The following is a 23,471-nucleotide window of genomic DNA, read 5'->3' as shown; positions in this document are numbered from 1 at the left end:
GTTAAGACTTACTTTTCATTTTTCTCACTATTTAAGGTAATGAGCATGGTGTCGGGATTTGCACCACTAATTTCTGCAGGCATCTTTTCAGCCACTCTTTCTTCAGCATTAGCCTCTCTTGTGAGTGCTCCCAAGATATTTCAGGTCAGTATTTTCAAATTACAGGCTTTACTAGGGATTCAGATAATGTTTTTCAATTGGAGAGTTACTGGCTTTAGTTATTTACATGTGTCAGCCACATAGTATGTGTATGACATTCACATGCTCATACATCAAGACTGGTAGAAAGTTTATGTTAATATGCATGTGTCGATTTCTATAAATGATTCTTTACCTGTTGTCACAGTGTAATCTTTGAGCTATCCTTTTAAAAGTGATGATAGGTATTTGCTTTTTTGACATGCTCAGCATAAATCTTGAAGGTGTTTGACCAAGGATTAGAAGTGTAGTGTAACACCACTAATCAGAAGTAATAAAGTATCTTGTCCCAATCAGCATGATGCCAACCTAAATGTTTATTTTACCATCACTTGAATGCTTGTGTGGTACACATTGTAACTACTTAAGGGTGTAATGATTTCTTTTTAAAAGATTTATTTATTATTTGAAAAAGGCAGAGTTAGAGAGAGGCAGAAAGGAGAGAGAGAAAGAGAGAGGTCTTCCATCTGCTGGTTCACTCCCTAAATGGTCAAAAAGGCCGGAGTTGGGCCTGTCTGAAACCAGGAGCCTGATGCTTCTCCTGGGTCTCCCATGTGAGTCCAGGGGCCCAAGAATTTGGGTCCTCTTCTGCTGCTTTCCCAGGCCATAGCAGTGATGTGAATCAGAAGTGGAGCAGCTAGGACATGAACCAGGGCCAATATGGGATGCCGGCACTGCAGGCCGCTGCTTTAACTGCTACACCACAGCGCCGTCTCTGGCTGTCATGATTAATAGGATGGACTTTATTCTCTTTTGATGAGCATTCAATAAATAGCTGACAGGTTTATTATGCAGCCTTCTTTATGTTGTGGTTAAAACCAGTGAGTGGCCGGCGCCGCGGTTCACTAGGCTAATCCTTCGCCTTGCGGTGCTGGCACACGGGGTTCTAGTCATGGTCGGGGTGCCGGATTCTGTCCCGGTTGCCCCTCTTCCAGGCCAGCTCTCTGCTGTGGCCAGGGAGTGCAGTGGAGGGTGGCCCAAGTGCTTGGGCTCTGTACCCCATGGGAGACCAGGAGAAGCACCTGGCTCCTGCCATCGGATCAGCGCAGTGCGCCAGATGCAGTGCGCCGGCCGCGGCAGCCATTGGAAGGTAAACCAACGGCAAAGGAAGACCTTTCTCTCTGTCTCTTTCTCTCACTGTCCACTCTGCCTGTAAAAAAAAAAAAAAAACACCCAGTAAGTACAGTGAAGGTGTAGAATATATCACAGTATTCAGCAATGTTTTAGGAAGTGTTTGGGATTTGGTCTTCCTTTTTTTAGGCTTTATTTATTTAAGTTGGCGCTGTGGCATAGTGGGATAAGCTTGCTGCCTGCAAGCGGGCAGCCCATCTGAGTGCCAGTTCAGTTCCTGGTTGCTCCACCTTCAATGAAGCTCCCTGCTAATGAGCCTGATAAGGCAGTGGAAGATGGCCCTAATGCTTGGGCCCCTGCCACACACATGGGAATGCAGAAGAAGCTCCTGGCTTCTGGCTCCTAGCTCGGGTTTGGCCCAGCTCCAGCCATAGTGGCCATTTGGCTAGTGAACAAGTGCATGGAAGATTGATGTCTGTTTCTCCATCTCTCTCGAATTCTGCCTGTCAGATATTTTTTTTTTAAAAAGACCTTTATTCATTTGAAAGGCAAAGGTATAGAGAGAAAGGGAGAGAGAGATCTTCCATCCACTGATTCACTCCCCAGATGGCCACAATGAAATGAGTAGCTTCATCTGGGTTTCCCACATGGGTGCAAGGGCCCGAGTATCTGGGCCATCTTTCGCTGCTTTCCGAGGCACGTTAGCAGCGAAGTGGATTGGAAGTGAGCCTTTCCTCTGGAACTTGAATTGGTGCCCAGTGGGGATGTTGGCGTTGTAGGCAGAGGCTTAGCTCGCCATGCCAGAACATCAGCCTAGGGTTTCTTTTTCTAAAATAAGTCACACCTGTGACTTAAGCATCCAAGATTTATTTGTGAGCTTGTTTCTTTGATTTCCTTATTCATAAGGTGAAGAATCCCTACATAGAGGTGGAGTAAGGTGGGTAAAAACTTCAGTATTGCAAACCAGCAGCCATTTTGCTATTTGAAATGTTTGACTCCCCTTTCTGGTATGTAGGGGAGGCAGTATGAGAGAGGAGAGAAAGAAGAGCAAGAATTAGAAACTTGGTTTTATTCCTGGCTAATTTAATTACTATAAGAAGATCGGGTTTGTACGTTTGATGTGTTTTATCTTCATCTTTGCTTTGTTCATTAGGCTCTATGTAAGGACAACATCTACCCAGCTTTCCAGATGTTTGCAAAAGGTTATGGGAAAAATAATGAACCTCTTCGTGGCTACATCTTAACATTCTTAATTGCACTTGGATTCATCTTAATCGGTTAGTTGTAAGAATAGTGTTAATGTCGATTTTGGTGTATATGTAGTATTAGCTCTAAACACTGAATTATTACTTAATTAGCATACTATTTGCTCAGTATACTCTTTCTAATCATAGGAAAGAATGTTGATAAAGTAATTAACTTGTATTTACTAACATTATTATTATTATTGCTAAGTCTCTATTAGGGCTAGAGACTCATCCTAGTTTCTGGTTTCTAAAACAAATTTGATGAGGGATGCTCTTCTAGTTTTTGCCTCTGATTACAACCGAGCCAGTGGCTTCCATTGCTGAAGAAGACATTGAACTTTGAAGTTCAAAAAGAGTTACCATGTAAAGTATGATGATACCACCAGTCACCGTGAGGCCATGTGGAGACTAACAGTCAGGAAACGCTGGTGTGTGGGTATTGAAGTAGCTACTTATGGAGGACAAGTTGATAGTGTCTAGTCGTTCTTTTGAGATGTACATTTTAGGGAAGCAATGCACTTGTGCCCAGCGGACCATAGAACAAACTGCAGTGCAATGTGTAGGAGTTTAAAAATAGTATTTATCAAATTGAAGGACGATATAGGGCAATATTCTTTATGCCACTGATGGGCTACATAGCTATGACAAATCTATATCGGAAAGACTACCCAGGTTTTGACTAGTGAAGTATAAAAGTAACTTAATTTGTGTACATAAAGGTTAGTTTTCTGAAAAAAGGGCGATTTGTATGGCAAAATGTAGATGTTAATGTGGATGCTGGATATAGGAATGTTCATTGTGCTATAATCCAAAAGGTTGAAATGTTTCATAGTTCCAAATGTTTAATATCACTAAATATACATCACATTTCTTTTACAGCTGAGCTGAATGTTATTGCTCCAATCATCTCTAATTTCTTCCTTGCATCATATGCATTGATCAATTTTTCAGTATTCCATGCATCCCTTGCAAAATCTCCAGGTGATTTTACATTTTTTAAAAACTTGTGTTAATGTATTCTTTTCTGTGGTTTTAGAGAAACTAACACTTGCAAATGTCTTAAAAGATAGGTTTTATGCAGTGAGCTCGGTCTTTGTAGTTTAATTAAGTCTTCAGCATTCTCTGTCATGAATTGAGTTCACTGGCAATACTATTGCTTGTCTTCAAAGTGTTTGAAATATCCTGTGTCTGATTCTAACACTGAAAGGATGATTTATTCTTATAAACTTTTTTTTTTTTTTTTACTGCTTAGTTGATTTCTGTTTCAGTTCTAAGAATGTTGTTATGATACAGTTAACCTTTCCAAAAAATATTTCAGCACAGAGAGTTCTGTGGACTGTGACAAGTATCTGGCTCCTGTTGGAAATGAGGGAAGGAGCTGGAGGAACCAAAGCTCCATTCCTTTGAGGATCTCACTATAGGAAAGATGGTGGATGGGAGCTTTGGACACAAACATTTGAGACTCACTTTTTACTTTGAAAATACTCATTTTGTTGAAATGAGCTATACAAATATGTTTGTGGAGCCCTCTATCGATGCATATTGAAAAACATGGCTCTGCGCATCTTCTAGAGTGGGTCTAATTCATAAATGCTTTACTGACTGGGAAGATAGGTGCTTCTACAGTCAGCTCCGTTTCTCTGCTAACCAGGTAAATGCTTAATGATTTTCTTCAGTCACTTCAAAATATTTGGTATATTCACAGAAATGTGAGTATGCCTTATGCTAAAAACGAGAAAATGAAGTCTCATTATTTAGGGCTCAGTGTGTTTTCTACCTTGCCTAGTTTCACCATTACCGAGGGTAGACTCAGGATGTAGTTTTGGTAAGCATTTGTTGAACACAAAGCCAGAAAGGAACAGTAATGTAGAAGCAAATAGATGAGCCTTCTCCATAGTCCTCAGGAACCATGAAGTTCAGTGTGATCATTCAGTCTTGGACTTGCCCAGTAGACGTTAGCCTTACCCTTTGTGCTTGAAACCCTGTCAGTGTGACAGCCATGAAGAAAGTTACTCTGTACATACTCGACGTGCTGTTGCATCACACAGAGGAGGCATATGCGTGTCTTCTGTTGTTTTAGGATGGCGCCCAGCCTTCAAATACTACAACATGTGGATATCCCTTCTCGGAGCAGTGCTCTGTTGCATAGTGATGTTTGTCATTAACTGGTGGGCTGCACTGCTGACCTATGTGATCGTTCTTGGACTGTATATTTATGTTACCTACAAAAAACCAGGTTAGTAGCCTTTCCAATCTAGTTTCAAGCTAAAAACCATCGCACTTGTTGTTTTTCCTATTGAAGCATCATCTTTTGGATGTTGAGGTACTTTGTGTAAAAGCTGAAATACTTCATTCCCAAGTATGGAGAGGGTTCTGTTGTGATTCAGATGCATGCAGTTCTCGTGAGGAAGTTACTTCATATTCCTGTTGTTCACAGTAGACTAGACCAATCCTGTGTGCGGAAAAACAGTAAATTCATACATACGCGGTATACTTTAACATTATTCTTTAACAGGATTCATATTTGTAGTATCATAGTATTTGTTCAGCCAATAAGCATATGCATTTAGCTACAGTGGTCTTAGAACTGCCAATATGTACCATGGAAGTTACAAATAATAGAAGACATAGTATCTTTCCCACTAGATGACAGTGTAGGGGCCGGCGCTGTGGCATAGTGGGTAAAGCCTCTGCCTGTGGTGCAAGCATCCCATATGGGCACTGGTTCCAGTCCTGGCTGCTCCACTTTCAGTCTACCTCCCTGCTATGGCCTGGGAAAGCAGTAGAAGATGGCCCAAGTCCTTGGGGCCCCTGCACCCACGTGGGTGACCTGGAAGAAGCTCCTGACTTCAGATTGGCACAACCTGGCTGTTGTGGCCATCTGGGGAGTGAACCAGCAGATGGAAGACCTCTCTCTCTCTATCCCTCCCCCCCCCCCCCCTCTCTCTTGTTATCTCTCTGGGGGGTGAACCAGTAGATGGAAGACCTCTCTCTCTCTCTCTCTCTCTCTCTCTCTCTCTCTCTCTCTCCTTTCCTCCCTCCCTCACCTCTCCCTCCCCTCTCCCTCCCCTTCCCCCTCCCTTTCTACTCCATCTCTCTTTTTCTCTCTCTGTGCCTATGCCTATGCTGTTGCCTCTCTGTAACTCTGCCTTTTAAATAAATAAATCAATCTTTAAAAAAAAAAAAAAAAAAGACTGTGTAGCAGGGAAAGGAGAACAAACATGTTTTCATGAGGAAATAATTCATGATTACTTAGTATGTGTCATATTGGTAATAACTTAGTATATCTCCACATAAAAGGACTTTGGCCACTATCCTGTATTGGGACTGTAACACAAAAGAATGATCTTACAAGAAAGGTTTAAAAAGTTTGGACCCAATACAATATATGAGGAAGAAATTACAAGGGTAGTTTAGCAGTACAAGAAGGTGGCGAGGAAGCATTTTCTACTGCAGGTTGTGAAATGATGAGGTTTCTGTTGGAGCACTGCCTATAGAATGAAATCGACAGCAGCTACCGTTGTAAACGTTTTAGAAGCAGTCATCTCTCTAACGTACCTGTCAGGTGTGTAAATTGAAATGTGTCTCAAGTCATCATGTGATGGTCCAGTTGTTTATTGAATAGTAAAAATTTCCTGTCCTGGTAACCTGAACTGCCTCTTTGTCTTTGGACCCTTGGCTAATAATAATTGTGAAGTGTTTTGTCTGTGAAAGACTCTCACTTGAATGCACAGTATGTCTGCAGCCCTATCATCTCAGTCCTGAATTTTACATTTTCTTCAGATGCAATTTTAGTTCAGATTGTTATAGCCCCCCTCCCCTTATATTTATTTAATTGAAAGAGATAGTGACAGAGAGGGATAGAGAATGAGATGTTCCATCTGCTGGTTTACTTTCCAAATGGTCAATACCAGTGGGGCTGGGCTAGGCCAGAGGCAAGAGCCTGGACCTCTCTTCAGGTCTCCCTTGTGTGTGGCAGGACACATCACTGGGGCCGTCTTCTGCTGTCACAGTCCGAATGTGCTGCTTTGTACTTGAAGTATTGACAGCCTCAGGTAGAGAAGTCTGTTTTGGCAGTTGACTTCTCAAGTAAGAAAGGGGTTTGGTTCTGTGTGTGACCCTGGTGGTTGATGGCTTGTTACTGTTGGTTGTTACGCTGTGCACCTGGTCTTCCCCACAGATGTGAACTGGGGCTCCTCCACACAAGCCCTGACCTACCTGAACGCGCTGCAGCACTCCATACGCCTCTCTGGAGTGGAGGACCACGTGAAGAACTTCAGGTGCGTGGCGACAGAGCACAGAAGCATTTCCTCTGCCCTGGCCACTCCGGTCTTAACATTTTCATGCACTGATTTGTTCATAAAAAAACTTATCTAAAAATAGAGAATAGTGTTGTTTTAGTTTTGGTTTGGCGTGAACAATCTAATTATTCATAAACAAAACTAAAGGAAGAGAGAAATTGTCATCTACCTTAGAAAATGTTATAAAAGTTTTACAAGTCCCTCGTCTGAGATATGGTAGTGTTAACTGTCATAAAGGTTAAGTTTGTTCCCCCTCTGTGAGCTTTAAAGTTAGTAATTATTATGTAGCTACTAAGTACAATATCCATAAATGGCTTTTGACATGCTGTATTTTGTAATTTTAGTAAAACACTAAATATCTTCATGGCAGTGGGTTTTTTCCTCATCGCTGACTAACTGGAGATAATTGATTCATTACCGTAGAAAGTATTGAGTACTGTTTTCCTCAGTAAACGACTTTGTTAGCTTTATAATAGCTTACCGATCATCAACATGAAAACCATTTCTTAAGGCAATAAATTTCCAGTAATTAATGAGATTGATCTGCTGAAGCACAGTCGATCGTGTATACTTCTCTAAATCGAGGAATAGTATTTGCTGATGCAAGTTCTTAGAAACTCCAGACAGTGTGAAGCCGGCCTGTCATTCCTCAGGAGCAGGTCATGGGCAGTGATTCTCCGGTTGCCTGAGCGCAGCCTGACTGAGCTGGTGGCTTGAGTTAGTGCTGAGCAGTCACATCACTGGCTTCCGCGAGTGAACTCAGCAGTGTATTCCGTGGTGGTCGGTAAACCAGAAGGGCCATGTTGTTTTGTCAGAGACCCTGAGGTGTGGATAAGTGCTGGAAGAGACTTGCTGCCCCACATCTCTCTCAGGAAGACACATCTTGCGTGACTCTTTAGTCCCCCACCCCCATCCCCCACCCCTTGTTTTTTGGAACGAAAAGTTCCCCAAGATGTCAAATCCTCAGCTTTGAGGTAGGGAGAAGTGGGGGAAAGAAAAGGGAATGGAACCTGGGAGGAAGACTTTTAACCTTAGCATATTTTGGGTTAGATGATGCTAAGTTAGATTGCAACGTGGAAACCATTTATCTTTCTAAGGAGTTGTATCCCAGCACTGAGGGAAGACCAGGACTCGCAGTTAATGGACCTTCAATAGAAGCTCAGTGTTTTGCCTTATTAATGGGTACATTGAAAAAATAATGATAAAACCGATGTCCATTTGGCCTGTTTATTTTGATAGGAATTATCCATGAGCACAGTTGAAAGAGGAAAAGCTGCTCTACCAGGTTTATCCTGATTATGAGTGGCTGCTTCTCTCTCGTAACCCTTAGACCACCAGTGGTCACTTTCTGGGTGCTTGAGTGCTTTATTTCTTCAGCATCATGCTGGTATTGCTGTACATTCTGACATTGAATTTCAGGCATTATTACCGATGTCTTCCATTTACCTGTGTCCACCATGCACATGCACCCTTCCCCTCACTCCATCCTTGTCGCAGTTTTGATTAGATCCTATTTGGTGTTTGTTTTTGTGGCTTTGTACACATGGCACACTGCTGCGCCCCGTAGTACGTTACAACCACGACCACGGCTGCTTTGCTGCACAGGCTTTTGTTTTCTCTGTAGCTAATAGCTGTTTCTTTCCTTCCTGTTTAGCTGTTCATTACTATCTCAGCCTTTGGTTTCCTTCACTGAGTAGTTTGTTCCTTCTTTCTCGGTGTTGGCTGCTGCTTTCATTTGGGTTTTTGGGTTTGGCCTTGTCTGATGAGGTGCCTGTAACCCTTGGTGAGGGACTTGTCAGATGGAGTCTTCAAAGTAGTTTAATGTGGCTTTACTGGCTCTTTAGAGAATTAAGTAATTTTCAAAGGCTTTCTTTTTGATCTGGTTAAGATTCCAGGAAAAGAATCTCTTAGTCTGCTTGGAGTTGAAGTCCATGCTACCATAGCTCTGAGCCAGCAGGGAAGGAGCCTGGAGGTCGCGGGGTTCAGTATTTGAATGCTCTTCTGCCTGCCTCTTTCCAAGCAGCTTACTGCTGCGTTGAACCTTGCTCCTCTAACAAAGAAGCCCCAGCTTACAGGCTGGGGAGGGGCAGGGTAGTTGCCCATCGTAGTGATGGAAACAACTTGGGTCCACCTAGTTGCTTCTTACACAAACTTTATAGCCATGTGCGTTTTTTTAGTTTCTTCAAGGCACTGTCTCTGACAATTCCAGAGGTACCCACTACCACTGAGTCTTGGGGCACTTTTAGGTATAAAAGCATTGTTATCTAATAGTTTCACAGCTTTCTTAGGGTTATTTAGGATTTAACCTTATCTTGGTTTGTGTAAATCCTATATTGTTCTCTTCTTGCTTTCTAGGTTTCAGTATTTTGATGTTGTGTCCTTTCTTGTTCTCCATACTTTTGTGCCTTTGAAAAAATCTGATTATAGCATGGCAGGTGAGCAGAGCTGCTGCACCTACTCCCTGGGGATCCTTAAATTCCTTCTCTTGTCGGTCTGCCATTCTTTAGGAGGTGTTTTAGTCCACGTAATCAGGTATCACCACATCCATGGTCCAGTTTACAGTTACTGGTAAGAAAGGATGGAGGAGGGGCACTTTGCTTCTTAAAGGACATGACCTGAAAATAGGGACACATTATGGGCTGTAGGTTAGGTGGCCCTGGGTCAAGTTCAGCTCCTGGAAAGGCACAAGACGTGCTGGAGTTCAGGGAGACACACAGCTCAGCAGTCGGGGCTGCCCAGTGGGATTTCAAGTCTGCCTGCCTCAAGGCAGCTGTCCCAGACACAACTCGTTCTCTTCCAGCTTTGTAAAATTCTAGGTATCTTTTATAAAGTCTTCCAGCTGTCATGCCTATTTTAGGAACTACCCTAATAGTTAATAAATTAACTTAATAAATTAAGCCAAAGATTTTGGTTTGCTATTTGCTTTCTGTAGAAGTTTGTTTTGATGATGTGAATCCTTAAAGAATTTTCTGCTAATATGTGTTTGGACTTATGAAATGGATCCCTGAACATACATTCCTCAAACACGGTTGATTTCTGTTTCTAGTAAGCGAAAACAAAGAATTACGACTATGTGAAATTCATGTCACGGCAAAGGCGGTGGAACTCAGCTTTGCCTTTCGCCCTCCTTAACTGGAATTAAAACTTTATTTAGTTTAAATACAAATCCTTTCTTCACTGTAGCCGATTTTATTCACGCGACAGTAGTCATTAAAGTTAAGATCAGAGCAGATAACACTAAGTAGACTTAATAATGGTGTGATAGAGCTGAGAAGGAAAGTGACCTGTTCTGTACCTGAAGACCAGGCTGTGCTCTCAGGTAGGTTTGCAAGCTTTGTAAAAGAACAGAACATCTGCTGTTTTTAGAAGATGAAGACTTCTTAGACATTTTTAAAATAGCGTAGTGATTTCTTTATATAATACCCATACTGTCATCTCTTCAGAGCACTTCTGTGTGTTTGTTCCAGGAAAGTTTTGCTTTTCCTTTCTCATGTGCCATCAAGGCATGGTTCGAAGTCATCCTTTATGAGTATCCTGTGGGATTGTCTCAATTATAAATGCACAGTGGAGGTCCTTATTGTAATGCTTTGTTCTTTGAGAAGGAACTTAAAATCCTGTCTTCATTGCCAAAAACACAAACTTGTCTAATATTACTTAATCTTTTCCATCTTAATTTAGGCCGCAGTGTCTTGTGATGACAGGTTCTCCAAATTCACGCCCAGCTCTGCTTCATCTTGTTCATGATTTCACACCAAACGTTGGTTTGATGATCTGTGGCCATGTACATATGGTGAGTATGACTCTTGAATTCTGTGGCAACAGCTTTCTTTCTGTGCATAACATAAAATGTGTGAGGCTTTTGAGATTGGAAATAATAAAATAATAAAACAGATATAGAATCTGTTGGACTTTTGAAGGTTGTTTCCTTCAAAATATTTTTCCTTGCAGACAGTCTCAGAATAGCGTTTTAAAATGGATTCTGGGATTTTGAACTTTGATCATTCTTTGTCTTGCATCATGAGTAGATGATACCTGTAGAGAGCAGTTTGGCCAAGAAAGTTGGCTTGTTGATCAGTATGGAGTCGGATCATGTGTGGTATGTTGTTTCCCTTCCTAATGCATTCCATAAATACCAGCAAAGACTTTGGAGTGTTGATTGACCAGAGAAAAGAAGTTGTGGGGCAGATAGGCCCAAATCATGGTAATTATCTAAAGTGGAAAGTGTAATCTCAGTTTTAAAAAAAAAATTTGTTTTCAGTTTTTATTGCATGTTGTGAAGTACAGTGAAGTATTTCAATATGTGATATAGCAAGGATAAGAAATTAATTTAAAAATGGGTGAACGTTCACCCAAAAGTTGTTTTTTGGGGGGAGGGGGTCATTTTTGGCTGTTGAGAACAATCACTGGATTTACCCGTTAGGCATAATTGGAATATTTATCAGAATAGTTTTTCTCGCAAGCTTTGTTCATGTATTTTTGATGCTAGAAATATGTGTGTGTGCTCCATATCTCAGACCAGGCTGCAGTTTCTCTTTTACTTGTGTGGTAGTAAAGTCCGTGTGTGTGTGTACACATCTTTGTGTAGACTGAGAAAAAGATCCATTGAGACATTGAGACATTCACCCTACTTTGTCCTTGCAGAGTTCTTAAGTTGGTGTCCTGAGCATAAGAAATTACAAATGAGGCATTTCCCTTCTAGGAATAGTAAACTATGTTTTCTGTTACTCTCATGTAGGATGTGTATTCTTAAATTTGTTTCTAGAGGTTTGCAAACTGTGTTACTTGGAAGGATCAAACTAGAATTGGAAGTTAACAAACTTCATTTCCTTTCTTGGATTATTTCAATCTTTAAAACAGAAATGACCAGAAAATGTTAATATTGTATAGGTCATTTTGATTTCTTAGTGTGATCCGTAAGGTTGGTAATTGATAACTCAGACATTTGGGACAGAAAAACAACCTTAAGGGACTTCCTGCAGAAAAATGAAAGGCTCTCATTCTGCTCTGTGTGATCTCTGTGTGATCCCTGTTTTCAGTAGTATCTTTCTTCTCTCATCGAGGACTGAAGCTGCTCAGGTACTTTTTAGGTGTGTGCTGCTGCTCCTCTCCATCCTGATGCTGGCATCCCTGTGCCTTAGCTGTTCCGTGAACTCCACTGTTCTGTAATCTTAAGTTGATGGGAAGAATTCAATAACTTGCTATTACGAGATTTTGTTCCATGCCAACGTTTTAGACACATTCAAGCCAGTGTGAAGTAGATTACCTCTGAATTGAAGAGATTTCTTTTTTTATTTAAAGGGCCCTCGAAGACAAGCCATGAAAGAAATGTCCATTGATCAAGCTAAGTATCAGCGATGGCTTATAAAAAACAAAATGAAGGCTTTTTATGCTCCAGTTCATGCAGATGACTTGAGAGAAGGGGCACAGTATTTGATGCAGGTAAATGGGTTATTTTACCTTTCATATGCCTTCATGTGTTTAATCCTCAGGTTTTGGTGTTTGTGTTTTTTTGTTTGTTTTTGCCTCTGGGTTATATATTTTCTTATTTTAATTTCAATCAATTTTCAACAGATTTGATATGATTTGTTGTAAATACAAATCCAAGAACATAATGATATTACCTTCCTCCTTCCCTCCCCCCTTTTTTTTAGGTTTTGAGATAACATATTCCAAACCCACATCACAGTAAAAAGGGTTAACACTTCACCAAACCAATGAGTTCACCAAACCAAAAGACCCTGGTTTAAGTGGGAATATAGACAACGGCCATAGATAGTAATTCAATTCATTTTTCATATTAATGCAAATTGTATGTCTTTATTAAAATAGACTATTAGGGCTGGTGTTACGGCTTAGTGTGTAAAGCCGCCTATTGCCATGCCAGCATCTCATGGGTGCTGGTTTGTCTCCTGGCTGTTCCAGTGGAATCCAGCTCCCCCGCTAATGGCCTGGGAAAAGCAGCAGAGGATGGTCCAGGTATTTGGGACCCTGCACCCATGTGGTAGATCAGGATGAAGCTCCAGGATTTAGCCTGAATCTGCCCTGGCTCTTGCTGGTTTCTGGGTTGGGTACTAGCAGATGGAAGATCTCTGTCTCTTCCTCTCTCTGTAACGCTTCAAATAAATAGATACATCTTTAAAGTAGACTACAAGTATTTATATAATTTAGAACCAAAGGGGCAATAGAAATTTTGTGCAGTTAGGTGAATAACTACAGCAAATAACTCATTTGCAAGTTACATTAGCCTGTTCTGTAAAACCATGTCAGTCAGTTCACTCCCTGTTGTTGGCTTTTGTATTTTAGGAACTAGCAGTGCTTATTTAATTCTCAAGTAATTGTAGTTCCTTATAGTGTTCCTCATTATTGATTTGCTGGTACTAGATTTAGACTTGTCTTTCAGTTTTGTAGCACAATAGCTATAATGGGGGATTTGCAGTCAGTCCTAGTTTTAAATTATAGTACTACCACTTCTTTTTTAGGAGTTTCACACTGAATAAGTTACTTAACTTTTCTGAGCCTTAGTTCCTTTAGTCCTGATGATTGTAGGGAAAAATAAATGGATTGGAGACCGTGCTTCCTAACAGGAACCCCTTCAAAAAAGCTGAGCCACAGGCTTTCTGTGATAATCATGGAGCCACTCTGATGAAGGAAAGGAGGAAGGCCCAGCGTCTTGTCTCCTGGGCCTTTTCCATTGTGAGTTTCATAGATCTTGATAACCGCAGCGTCAAAAAGAGCTACGCGACGTTAGGAGAAGTAAGGGGTGGGGATGCGCTTGCTTTTGCTGCATATAAAGCCGAGTCACGAGCTAGTAATTAAGACTTCATGATATTGAAAGGAACAGAACAGAGGAGAAAGAGAGCCAGTCTTCGAGCAAATTTACCGTTTGACTGAGGGTGGCATTGAAAGGATGGACTGCAACAACACAACCACAGATTGTTCATGTGAAAAATAGTAGATTCTTATAAAGACCACATACAAATCATTTCCAAGTAGATTTAAAGACCTAAAAGGCAAGTTTTAAAAATGTAATGTGTGATCTTAAGCTGGGGAGGAAGTTTTTAAAATGATAAATGAAATGTGGATCTCTGAAGACGAAATCAGTAGTTTTTAATTATGCTTTACGAATTTGAACTTTTAAAGGAAGCATGAAAACAGAAAAGGAAGAAGGCAGGTAATAATCCTGACTTGTACACAACAGAAAAAAAGGTGGTTTGGAAGATACTGAAAAATACCTTAAGTCAGTAAAGGAAATACAAAGAGTGAAAGATAGGACTAGTAGAAGAAAGCTAAATGGCAGAAAAAAAACAGCAGCATATACCACCAGATTGCCACAGCTTGCTCACAAGCACGGTGTTAGGAATGGTGCACAGCGGTCAGAGAGCTTTCAGCAGCTGGGGTAATGTAGCCTGGACAGCCGCTCAGCTGCAGCCTGCAGGTCGGAAGGAGTGAGTGTTCTAGGGGACTGCGTTGTGAGGTGTAGACCTTAACAAAATGCTTGCACATGTGAAGACAGCATGCGAAGCCCCACAGCAGAATTACTGGTCCTAGTGAGAAAGACTCCTCCCAGCCATCAGCTGGAGTACTGGGGACTCATCCAGAGAGTTCTGTGCAGTGGATGAGAGGAGGCTTACGTAACAATACAGAGGAACCTCAGAAATGGTGCTAAGGAAAACTGAAGTTAATATATGAGCAGTAACTGCTTAAAAGATAAATGTTAAAAGTTTATATATATGTATCCTGAATAACATACAGTAGAAATACAGCGAGGGCACAAGGGTGCATGGAGCATGCATGTTTGCTGCTGTTTTTTCTAGGTGGATGACAAGTGCATGACTATTTGTTATTTTATTCTTTATTCCTATTGTACATGAAATATTTAAACATCTCAGAATCCTAGCCTTGGTCACAGTGTTTCTGGCGAGTCATTCTTGGTTGTCCTCATAGAGTTCATAGGGATTTTTTTTAAAAGATTTATTTATTTATTTATTTATTTATTTGAAAGGCAGAGTTACACAGAGAAAGAAGGAGAGGCAGAGAGAGAGACAGAGGTGTCTTCCATCTGCTGGTTCATTCCCCATTTGGCCACAATGGCTAGAGCTGTGCAGATCCGAAGCCAGGAGTCCGGAACCAGGAGCCTCCTCTGGGTCACCCATGCAGGTGCAAGGACCCAAGGACTTTGGCCATCCTCTACTGCCTTTCCAGGCCACAGCAGAGTGCTGGATCGGAAGTGGAGCATCCTGGATACGAACTGGTGCCCATAAGGGATGCTGGCACTGCAGGCAGCAGCTTTACCCATTACGTCACAGCGCTGGCCGCAATAGGGATATTTGGTAAACTTCATTATATATGGGGTACATTTTGTCAAGGAAAATCTTAGAGCAGTGGTTCTTACACTTCAGCATGTATCAGAAGCACCTGGTAGACTTGCGAGTACACAGATCGCTTGGCCCTATCCTAGAGACAGTCACTGGTGTAGGCTGAGGCCTTAGAATTTGCATATCCAACAAGGTTTCTAGTGATGATGCTCTTGGGTCAGGCCAAGAACTGGTGCCCTACCAGGTTTACATAGCATGCATGACAATGCCTAGACATTGTTTTAGTGGTCTATGTTTTTTTTTTTTTGTTTTGTTTTGTTTTGCTTTTTTTAAGGATTTATTCATTTATTTGAAAGACAGAGTTACAGAGAGGCAGAGACAGGAAAAGAGAGAGAAGTGTTCCATCCACTGGTTCACTCCCCAAATGCCGCAACAGCGGGAGCTGAGCCGATCCGAAGCCAGGAACCTGAGGCTTCATTGGGGTCTCTCATGTGGGTGCAGGGGCCAAGGACTTGGGCCATCTTCTACTGCTTTCCCAGGCCATAGCAGAGAGCTGGATCAGCAGTGGAGCAGTTGGGACTCAAACTGCCACCCTTATGGGATTCCAGCACTGCAGGTGGTGGCTTTACCCGCTATGCCACAGTGCTGGCCCCTGTCTGTGTTTTTTGTCAAAATATATTTATTTACATTAGTTTCGGCAGTGACTTAATTTACAGTTCTAGAGTCACTGTTTCCAAAGAGTTTATCAGCATCTTGTCCAAAGAGCCTGGACAGTAGCACTAGTAACTTTATTTTTGTGTATTTGGAATTTTCTTTGTCTTTTTCTTGTTTTTATCCATTCTTACCTTTATGTTGATAGCAAAATTGCATTGGTGTTATGGAAAATTTCGAATCAAATCATGATAGCTGACAATCAAGAAAATCTCATTTAGGTTAAACTGTCTTCCTGGAGAAAACTAGTGTAGAAATACCCTATGTGGGATATGCTGCACATTCCTGACATGAGTTCTCCTTATCATTTTTACACTTTGAAGTAAATTTAATTTTTAAAAAAAGCGTTCTAAATTAAGTAGACCTAAAGCTTTGAAATATAAATTGATGCCCATGTATCTAAGTGTGGCACAAACCAGATTAACATAACCAGGGAAATTGGAAGCTTTCATTATTGGTTGAACATTTCAAAACCAACCACCCAAAACATTTAGCTAACACTGTACAGTAATTTCTATGATTTGTAAAAGTAACTGTAATCTCATGCCAGGATTCAGCTAATAACCATGATACTTAAAATGACTGTCCTTCCTGCTATAGTAAAATTATTATGATCATACACAGAACATTAGGATAACTGAACGCTATTCTTCTCAGAGAATGTGGTATAAGATGTACAGAAGACGTTGCTAAAAAACAAATCAGAGGGTGGTACTGTTTGACCAAAACTAGTGAAGTCTTGTAATAAGTGTTAGATGCTTACATTTTGTTCAGTCAGTTTCTGTTGTAGAATCCATGAGTTTCCATCTGAATTTCCATCTGCCAGTAAAGAATTATGTTCTGGGGAAGATACATTTTTTAACAATCAATTGTTTTCTTAGTAACACATAGTGTTTTAAGGGCCCTGTAGAAACACTACCTCTAACTGAATAGCTAGTCTGATTAGAATTCACCAAAGATTTTGATATGAGAGGTGTTATGTGAAATGTCTTCTCTGATTCAAGAGAAAGTTGTTAAAGTAGTGATGTTGAAGCAGAAGTGCACATAGTATGCCCCAGGATTTAATTATTTTATAAAAATAAAAACATAGTTAGAATGGAATTGCAACAAATTTGTAATGAGAAGCAAAGTAATCCTGACAATGACCGCCTCCCCCCACCCCCCAGGAAGTTATTGAGGGCAGGTGTTGTGTTTGGCCTAGGGGTTAAGACACCTGTGTCCCACATGGGGCGTGTATGTTGAAAAGCCAGCTCAGGTGCCTGACTCCAGCTTCCTGCTGCTGCATCCCAAGGAGGTGGCAATGATGGCGCTAGTGAATGGGTTCTTACTGCCCAAGTCAGAAACTTGGATTGGGGCTCTCTCCCGCAGGGGAGTGAGACAGCAGATGGCAGCTCTTTTGTGTCTCTTGTGGCTCAGGTCTTTAAAAGACTACCCAACCTGAAGCTATTTCTTGGCTTTCCTTTATACCCATATCCTCCCACAGATCACAAATTAAAAATATGCCGGGTCGGGAGGGTGTAGGAAGGAGGAAGGGGGAGTTGTGTGGCTGGTTGCTCCCTACCCAAATAGTTGTAAAAATATGCATATTTCTTTCTTTCTTTCCTTTTTTTTTAAAGATTTATTTATTTATTTTTAAGAGTTACACAGAGAGATAGAGGTCTTCCATCTGATGGTTCACTCTCCAGTTGCCGCAACGGCTGGAGGTGTGCCGATCCAAAGCCAGGCGCCTTCTCTGGGTCTCCCACGTGGGTGCAGGGGTCAAAGGACTTGGGCGATCTTCTGCTGCTTTCCCAGGCCATAGCAGAGAGCTAGATCGGAAGTGGAGCAGCCAGGACTTGAACCAGTGCTCAAATGGGATGCAACTTACCCCACTATGCCATGATGGTAGCCCCCCAGCATATGTGCTTAATCTGTATCTCAGGGGATCTGTTTATTTGTTTACTTTGAATTTGAGAAGCAGAGGGAGAAATTTCTGTCTGGTTTTGGTCACTCCCTGAATTCCCTTGATGCCCAGAGCTGGGCCAAGGCAAAAGCTAGGAGCCAGGCACTTAATCCAGGCCTGCCGTGTAGATGTCAGGAACTCAACCACGTGAGCCATTACCACAGTCTCCGAGGGTCTGCAGCAGCAGGAAGCTGGAATCTGAAACTGGAGCTAGGAATCAAACTTGTCTGAGACACGAGCGCCCCAGCCTGTGACTCAGCCACTGGGCTATTCAGACACCCTGTGAATCTTATGTTTTTGAATAAACACTTTGAAAATTAGTGGAAACTTGGCAGGTATTTTTTTGGCTGCCCAACTGTCCCATGTGTTTAGGACAGTGGTACATGGTCATCAAACCAATAAATATTGGAGAATAAATTCAGTCTTTTGAAAGTTAATTAAGTATAGCACTTAGAAAATCATGTATGTGACCTCATATCATATACAGAAAATAATAAGGGATCAGTGACATCCATATAGGCACAAAACTCATAAAGAAGAGAACCGAGAAATCTTTATGATCTTGGACATGGCAGTGGATTCTTAGGTGTGATACCAGAAACAGGAACAACAGTAGATATATTGGACTTCATCGAAATTATGAACTTTTGTTCACCGAAGAACATTATCAACAAAGTAAAAAGACATCCTACAGAGTTTGAGAATTCTTACAGATCCTGTTGGGGGGAAGGGCTACATGTCCCGAATGTATGGAGCTCCTGAAACAGGACCCAGAAGACCAATAACCCAGCTTAAGAATGGGCAAAGGATATAAATATTTTTCCTAAAAAATTATAGCCATTAGGTACATGAAAAATATGTTCACTCTCCTTAGTCATTAAGGATATACAAATCAAAACCACAGTGAGATACCACTTGACACTACTGGATAGCTATATAAATATATATATATTTTTTTTTTTTTTTAAAGATTTCTTTATGTTTTTGAAAGGCAGAGTTACACAGAGAAAGAAGGAGAGGCCGAGAGAGAGAGAGAGAGAGAGAGGTCTTCATCTGCTGGTTCACTCCACATATGGCTGCAACGCCCAGAGCTGCACCAATCAGGAGCTTCTTCGGGGTCTCCCACGTGGGTGCAGGGGCCCAAGGACTTGGGCCATCTACTGCTCTCCCAGACCATAGCAGAGAGCTCGTTCAGAATTGGAGCAGCCGGGGACTCGAAACCAGCGCCCAAATGGGATGCCGGCACTGCAGCCGGCTGCTTTACCCTCTGGACCGTGGCGCCAGCCTCCTGGGATAGCTATAATTTAAATGGGAACTAACAAGTATTGCCAAGACTTGGAGAAATGAGCATTGGCGGGTTGCTGGTGGTAGTGAATAGCATAGCAGTTTTGCACAGTTTAACAGCTCTTCAAAAGGGTACTTTGTATAGACCCACATTAGCCAAAATACAGAAATAACCTGTGTGCATCAGCAGACAAGTGGATGAACAAAACGTGGCTTGTGTAATATCTCTAAGCCATGAAAACAAGTGAAGGGCAGCTACATGTGGAATAACTTTGAAGATACTCAACTAAGTGGAATAAGCTAGACACCGATGTACAAATACTGTGAATCCACTCAGTGAAATATGCAGACCAGCCACATGCAGAGACAGAGGTGGACTAGATCTTGCAGGGGGCTGGAAGGAAGAAGGAATGGTTGCAGTATTCTGGGGTAACGAAAAGATTAAAGAAATAGTGATATTGATTGTACAACATTCTGAGTGTAGTTAATATCTCTGAATTGTGCCCTTAAAAATGGTTGAAATCAGGGCTGGCGCTGTGGCACACAGGTTAAGGCCCTGGCCTGAAGTGCCAGGATCCCGTATGGGCACCGGTTTGAGTCCTGGCTGCTCCACTTCTGCTCCAGCTCTCTCCTATGGCCTGGGAGAGCATTAGAAGATGGCCCAAGTCCTCGAGCCCCCTGCACCTGCATGGGAGGACCTGGAAGAAGCTCCTGGCTCCTGGCTTCGGATTGGCGCAGCTCCGGCCGTTGTGGCCATCTAGGGAGTGAACCAGTGGATAGAAGACCTCTCTCTGTCCCTACCTCTCTCTGTAACTCTGTCTTTCAGATAAATGAATCTTAGAAAAGAAATGGTTGAAATGACAAATCCTTAAATTTTTACCTTGGTGTTTAAAAAAGAAAAAACCATTATGTAGGGACACAGTGTAGGAAACAGAATGTCCCAGTGTGCTTTAGTCTTAGAAAAGAGGAGATTCGTTGGGCTTTGAGGCACACCTCCTGGCGTGGTTGCACAACTAGCTATTTGATGGAACAATTGGTGAAGGAAATGTGGAAGATTTCAGCAGAAACTTAATGACTGGTAGAAAAAAATGCAGATTGTAGTATTGATGTGATTCCAAATTGCAGCCATTTGGACATTTGCTTCTAGTTTTTAATGGTGGGATATCAAATTACATAAATATGTACACATTTTTTCAGGTTTATATTAGGTAATTTCTTAATAAAAGTATGAAAATTTGGTGTGTTATGACAGTACAAAAGTGTGGGTATAGAATCTTTCAAGCTTCATTTTTAACTTAATTGCAAGTGATGAGTAAATATTACTGGCCTATGAGATACTCAAAGATTTTTTGCTGATAAGGGTGTATGATGTTGATACGCTGTCTGTAGAGGATTTGTTGAATCGATTTACCTGTAAAGTTGTGTTTATCCTCTCCTTTAGGCTGCTGGTCTTGGTCGTATGAAAACCAAACACACTTGTGCTGGGATTTAAGAAGGATTGGTTGCAAGCAGATATGAGGGATGTGGATATGTATATAAACTTATTTCAGTAAGTACATTGCACATCGGTACTTGAGGAGAAGCTCAGTTTGAAAGCTGACGGCCATTCTTCTGCTGTGTCCTCTAAGCAGTCATGTCAGCTGTCTGATTCACTTTTCTACATCTGTACACAGAAACACGTACACAGGTGTTGACGTATATACGCATGTGTGCATGTTCTGGCTTCCTGTGTGATTCCGTAAGCTCTTCCCCACCCCTGCAATGGTAAACTGGGTTCCCAGCTAGTAGCATCTTAGGCTGAGGAACTGTTTTCCCTGATGACAGCGTTAGAGGGTTAGGTTCTGTGCTTCCTCAATACATTTCAGTTAGTTGTTTGGTTGACCTATTAGATCGTTTACTTTTCTGTATTCATGTGTACTTACAGGTTCTGCTTTTCCACTTTGTGGCACTGTTAAGTTCTGACTTTACTGCTTCATATTCAGTAGTATTAACTGATTTTTTTATCATGCAACCTAGTTTAATTTTGCATTGCTTTAACTTCCTTCTTATGGGTTGTCTGGTGGGGTTGCCATCTTCTGTTACTTTTTCTTTCTGTTTTTTATTGTGTGTGTGGAGTTTTGCCTGTTTCATGGAACCAACCAGGAATGGTTTTTTGGAACTGAGTTACATAATACAAACAATAAAAACTCCTGCCAGATTTAGTTTGAAACTTCTCATATACTTCCTTTTGCTAGTAATCGAGGATTTGCTTAGCAGATCTATTCATCTTGTTCACAGTGAGCATAAGCATTCACTTACTATGCCAGTCTGGATTGAAGAGTCATCTTTTTTCATTTTCTACTCATTGATGGGGTTATAAGGTATACAACTTTATATTTAGCAGAGTTTCCATAAGGTCAAGTTGAAGTCTACTTTTCAGTATGAATTTTTATCTGATTATGCTTCACATAGAAAAGTTCACCCCTTACTGGAAGTCCTTTATATCTTCAGATACAACCATATAGTTATTTGCATGTTTCATGTGATTTTTTTTATTTATTTATTTGAGAGGTAGAGTTACAGACAGCGAGAAGGAGAGACAGAGAGAAAGGTCTTGCTTCTGTTGGTTCACCCTCCAAATGGCCACAGCAGCCGGAACTGCGCCAGTCCGAAGCCGCGAGCTTCTTCCTGGTCTCCTTCACGGGCACAGGGGCCCACGGACGTTGGCCATCTCCTACTGCTTTCCCAGGCCGTAGCAGAATGCTGGATGGGAAGAGCAGCAGCCGGGACTAGAACCGGTGCCATATGGGATGCCAGCACCACAGGCAGAGGATTAACTTACTGCGCCATGGCACCGACCCCTAAAATAAATCTTTAAAAAATAAAAAAAAAAAAAATCTTCTAACCACTGGTTCACTCTCCAAATGGCCGCAATGGCTGGCGCTGAGCCCATCCAACCCAGGAGCAAGAGCTTCATCCTGGTGTCTGACATGGGCACAGGGGCCCAAGGACCCAGGCCATCCTCTACTGCTTTGCCAGAACATAGAGGGAGCTGGATGGAAGTGGAACAGCTGGGGTTCTAGTTGGTGCCCATATGGGATGCCAGCACTGCAGGTGGTGGCTTTCCATTGCTATGCCACAGCACCAGCCCCTAAAGTTTAGTTTTCATAGCTACCTTTGAAAAGTGTTGGAGGAAGTACTAGATAGCATATACTACTTTTTTAAAAGTCTCCTTACATTTCTTAGTAAATACAGTACATGAAAAAAAGGTCAGATCAAGACTTGGGAGGTGGAGTAATTATCCTAAAAGATTTAAGAAGTTACATTACTAAAAAAAAATCTTCCCTTCACCTGACTCTGTTGGCTCTGAAAATGAGATGTTCCTGCAAGTATTAAACAGGTAACAATTAAAAGGCTGATGCTGCAATTGAAGGTAATGGCAGTTATAACTATGAAGCAAACATTTATGAAAGGAGACAGTCTATCTTAAAATAATGTTGACAGAACTGGCAGATAAAGTACTTCAAAGAATTTCCATGAATTTCCAGATACATTCCCATCCTAGTTTTTGGAAGCCCACATTTTATGCTTTTCACACATACATTCAAAAAACAACACAAAACCTTAAAATCTCTAAGACCACTCCAAAATTAGGTAATCTTTATAAACTGCTACGGTCACAGATTTTTGTTTTAGAACTGTTTTTTCTCAAATCTATTGAAAGATTTCTGAATTGGAGGATTTTAGCATGTTCTTCAAGAGTGATACTAGGTTTAATCTTGATTACTGAATTGCTTATTTGTTCATTTGAGAAGAGAGAGAAATCCTCCATTTGCTGACTCAATCCCAAATGTTTTGCTTCAAGTACTTCTCTGGCTTAAAGGTAAAATATGAGTTGTTTTCCCGTGATTTTATTTTGTGGGACAAAAACATTATTACTGCCTTAAACACCTGCTGCAGGTAGCACATCAGTACCGGAACGGTGGACTTGCCAGTGGTTTTCCAGGGTGTTAGGGAAGGAGGCAAAGGTGTGGGATTTGAAACTCATCCATAGCTCACTGAGTAACGGTTTTTAAGATTTACTGTATTCATTTTAAAGATGTATTTATTTATTTGAAAGGCAGAATTATATATAGAGGTCGCTCACTCCGAAAGTGGCCGTAATGGCCGGAGCTGGGCCAATCCAAAGCCAGGAGCTTCCTCTGGGTCTCCGACTCAGGTGCAGAGGCCAAAGGACTTACACTGTCTTCTGCTGCTCTCCCAGGCCACAGCAGAGAGCTGGATCGGAAGTGGAGCAGCTGGGATTGAAACCGGCACCCGTATGGGATGATGACACTGCAGGCAGCCGCTTTACCCACCATGCCACAACGCTGGCCCCAAAGCTTGATTTGAAAGAGTTACATAGAGAGAGCGGGAGAGACAG

General features: G+C 41.6%; 1 protein-coding gene across 1 annotated transcript in view; it reads left to right on the top strand.

The window, feature by feature from the left end:
* SLC12A2 (solute carrier family 12 member 2) overlaps nt 1–23,471 on the top strand; it is a 97,666-nt gene that overhangs the window by 58,647 nt on the left and 15,548 nt on the right. The window contains 9 exon segments of the mRNA XM_062189231.1: nt 37–144; nt 2,423–2,546; nt 3,396–3,497; nt 4,597–4,752; nt 6,697–6,796; nt 10,496–10,607; nt 12,116–12,256; nt 20,511–20,531; nt 20,533–20,618. Coding sequence (XP_062045215.1) covers nt 37–144; nt 2,423–2,546; nt 3,396–3,497; nt 4,597–4,752; nt 6,697–6,796; nt 10,496–10,607; nt 12,116–12,256; nt 20,511–20,531; nt 20,533–20,618 — 950 coding nt within the window.

The sequence above is a fragment of the Lepus europaeus genome, chromosome 4 (assembly GCF_033115175.1).
Source record: "Lepus europaeus isolate LE1 chromosome 4, mLepTim1.pri, whole genome shotgun sequence".
NCBI classification, from domain to species: domain Eukaryota; kingdom Metazoa; phylum Chordata; class Mammalia; order Lagomorpha; family Leporidae; genus Lepus; species Lepus europaeus.
The sequence above is the reverse complement of the archived record's forward strand: the minus strand, read 5'-3'. Positions and strand labels throughout refer to the sequence as shown.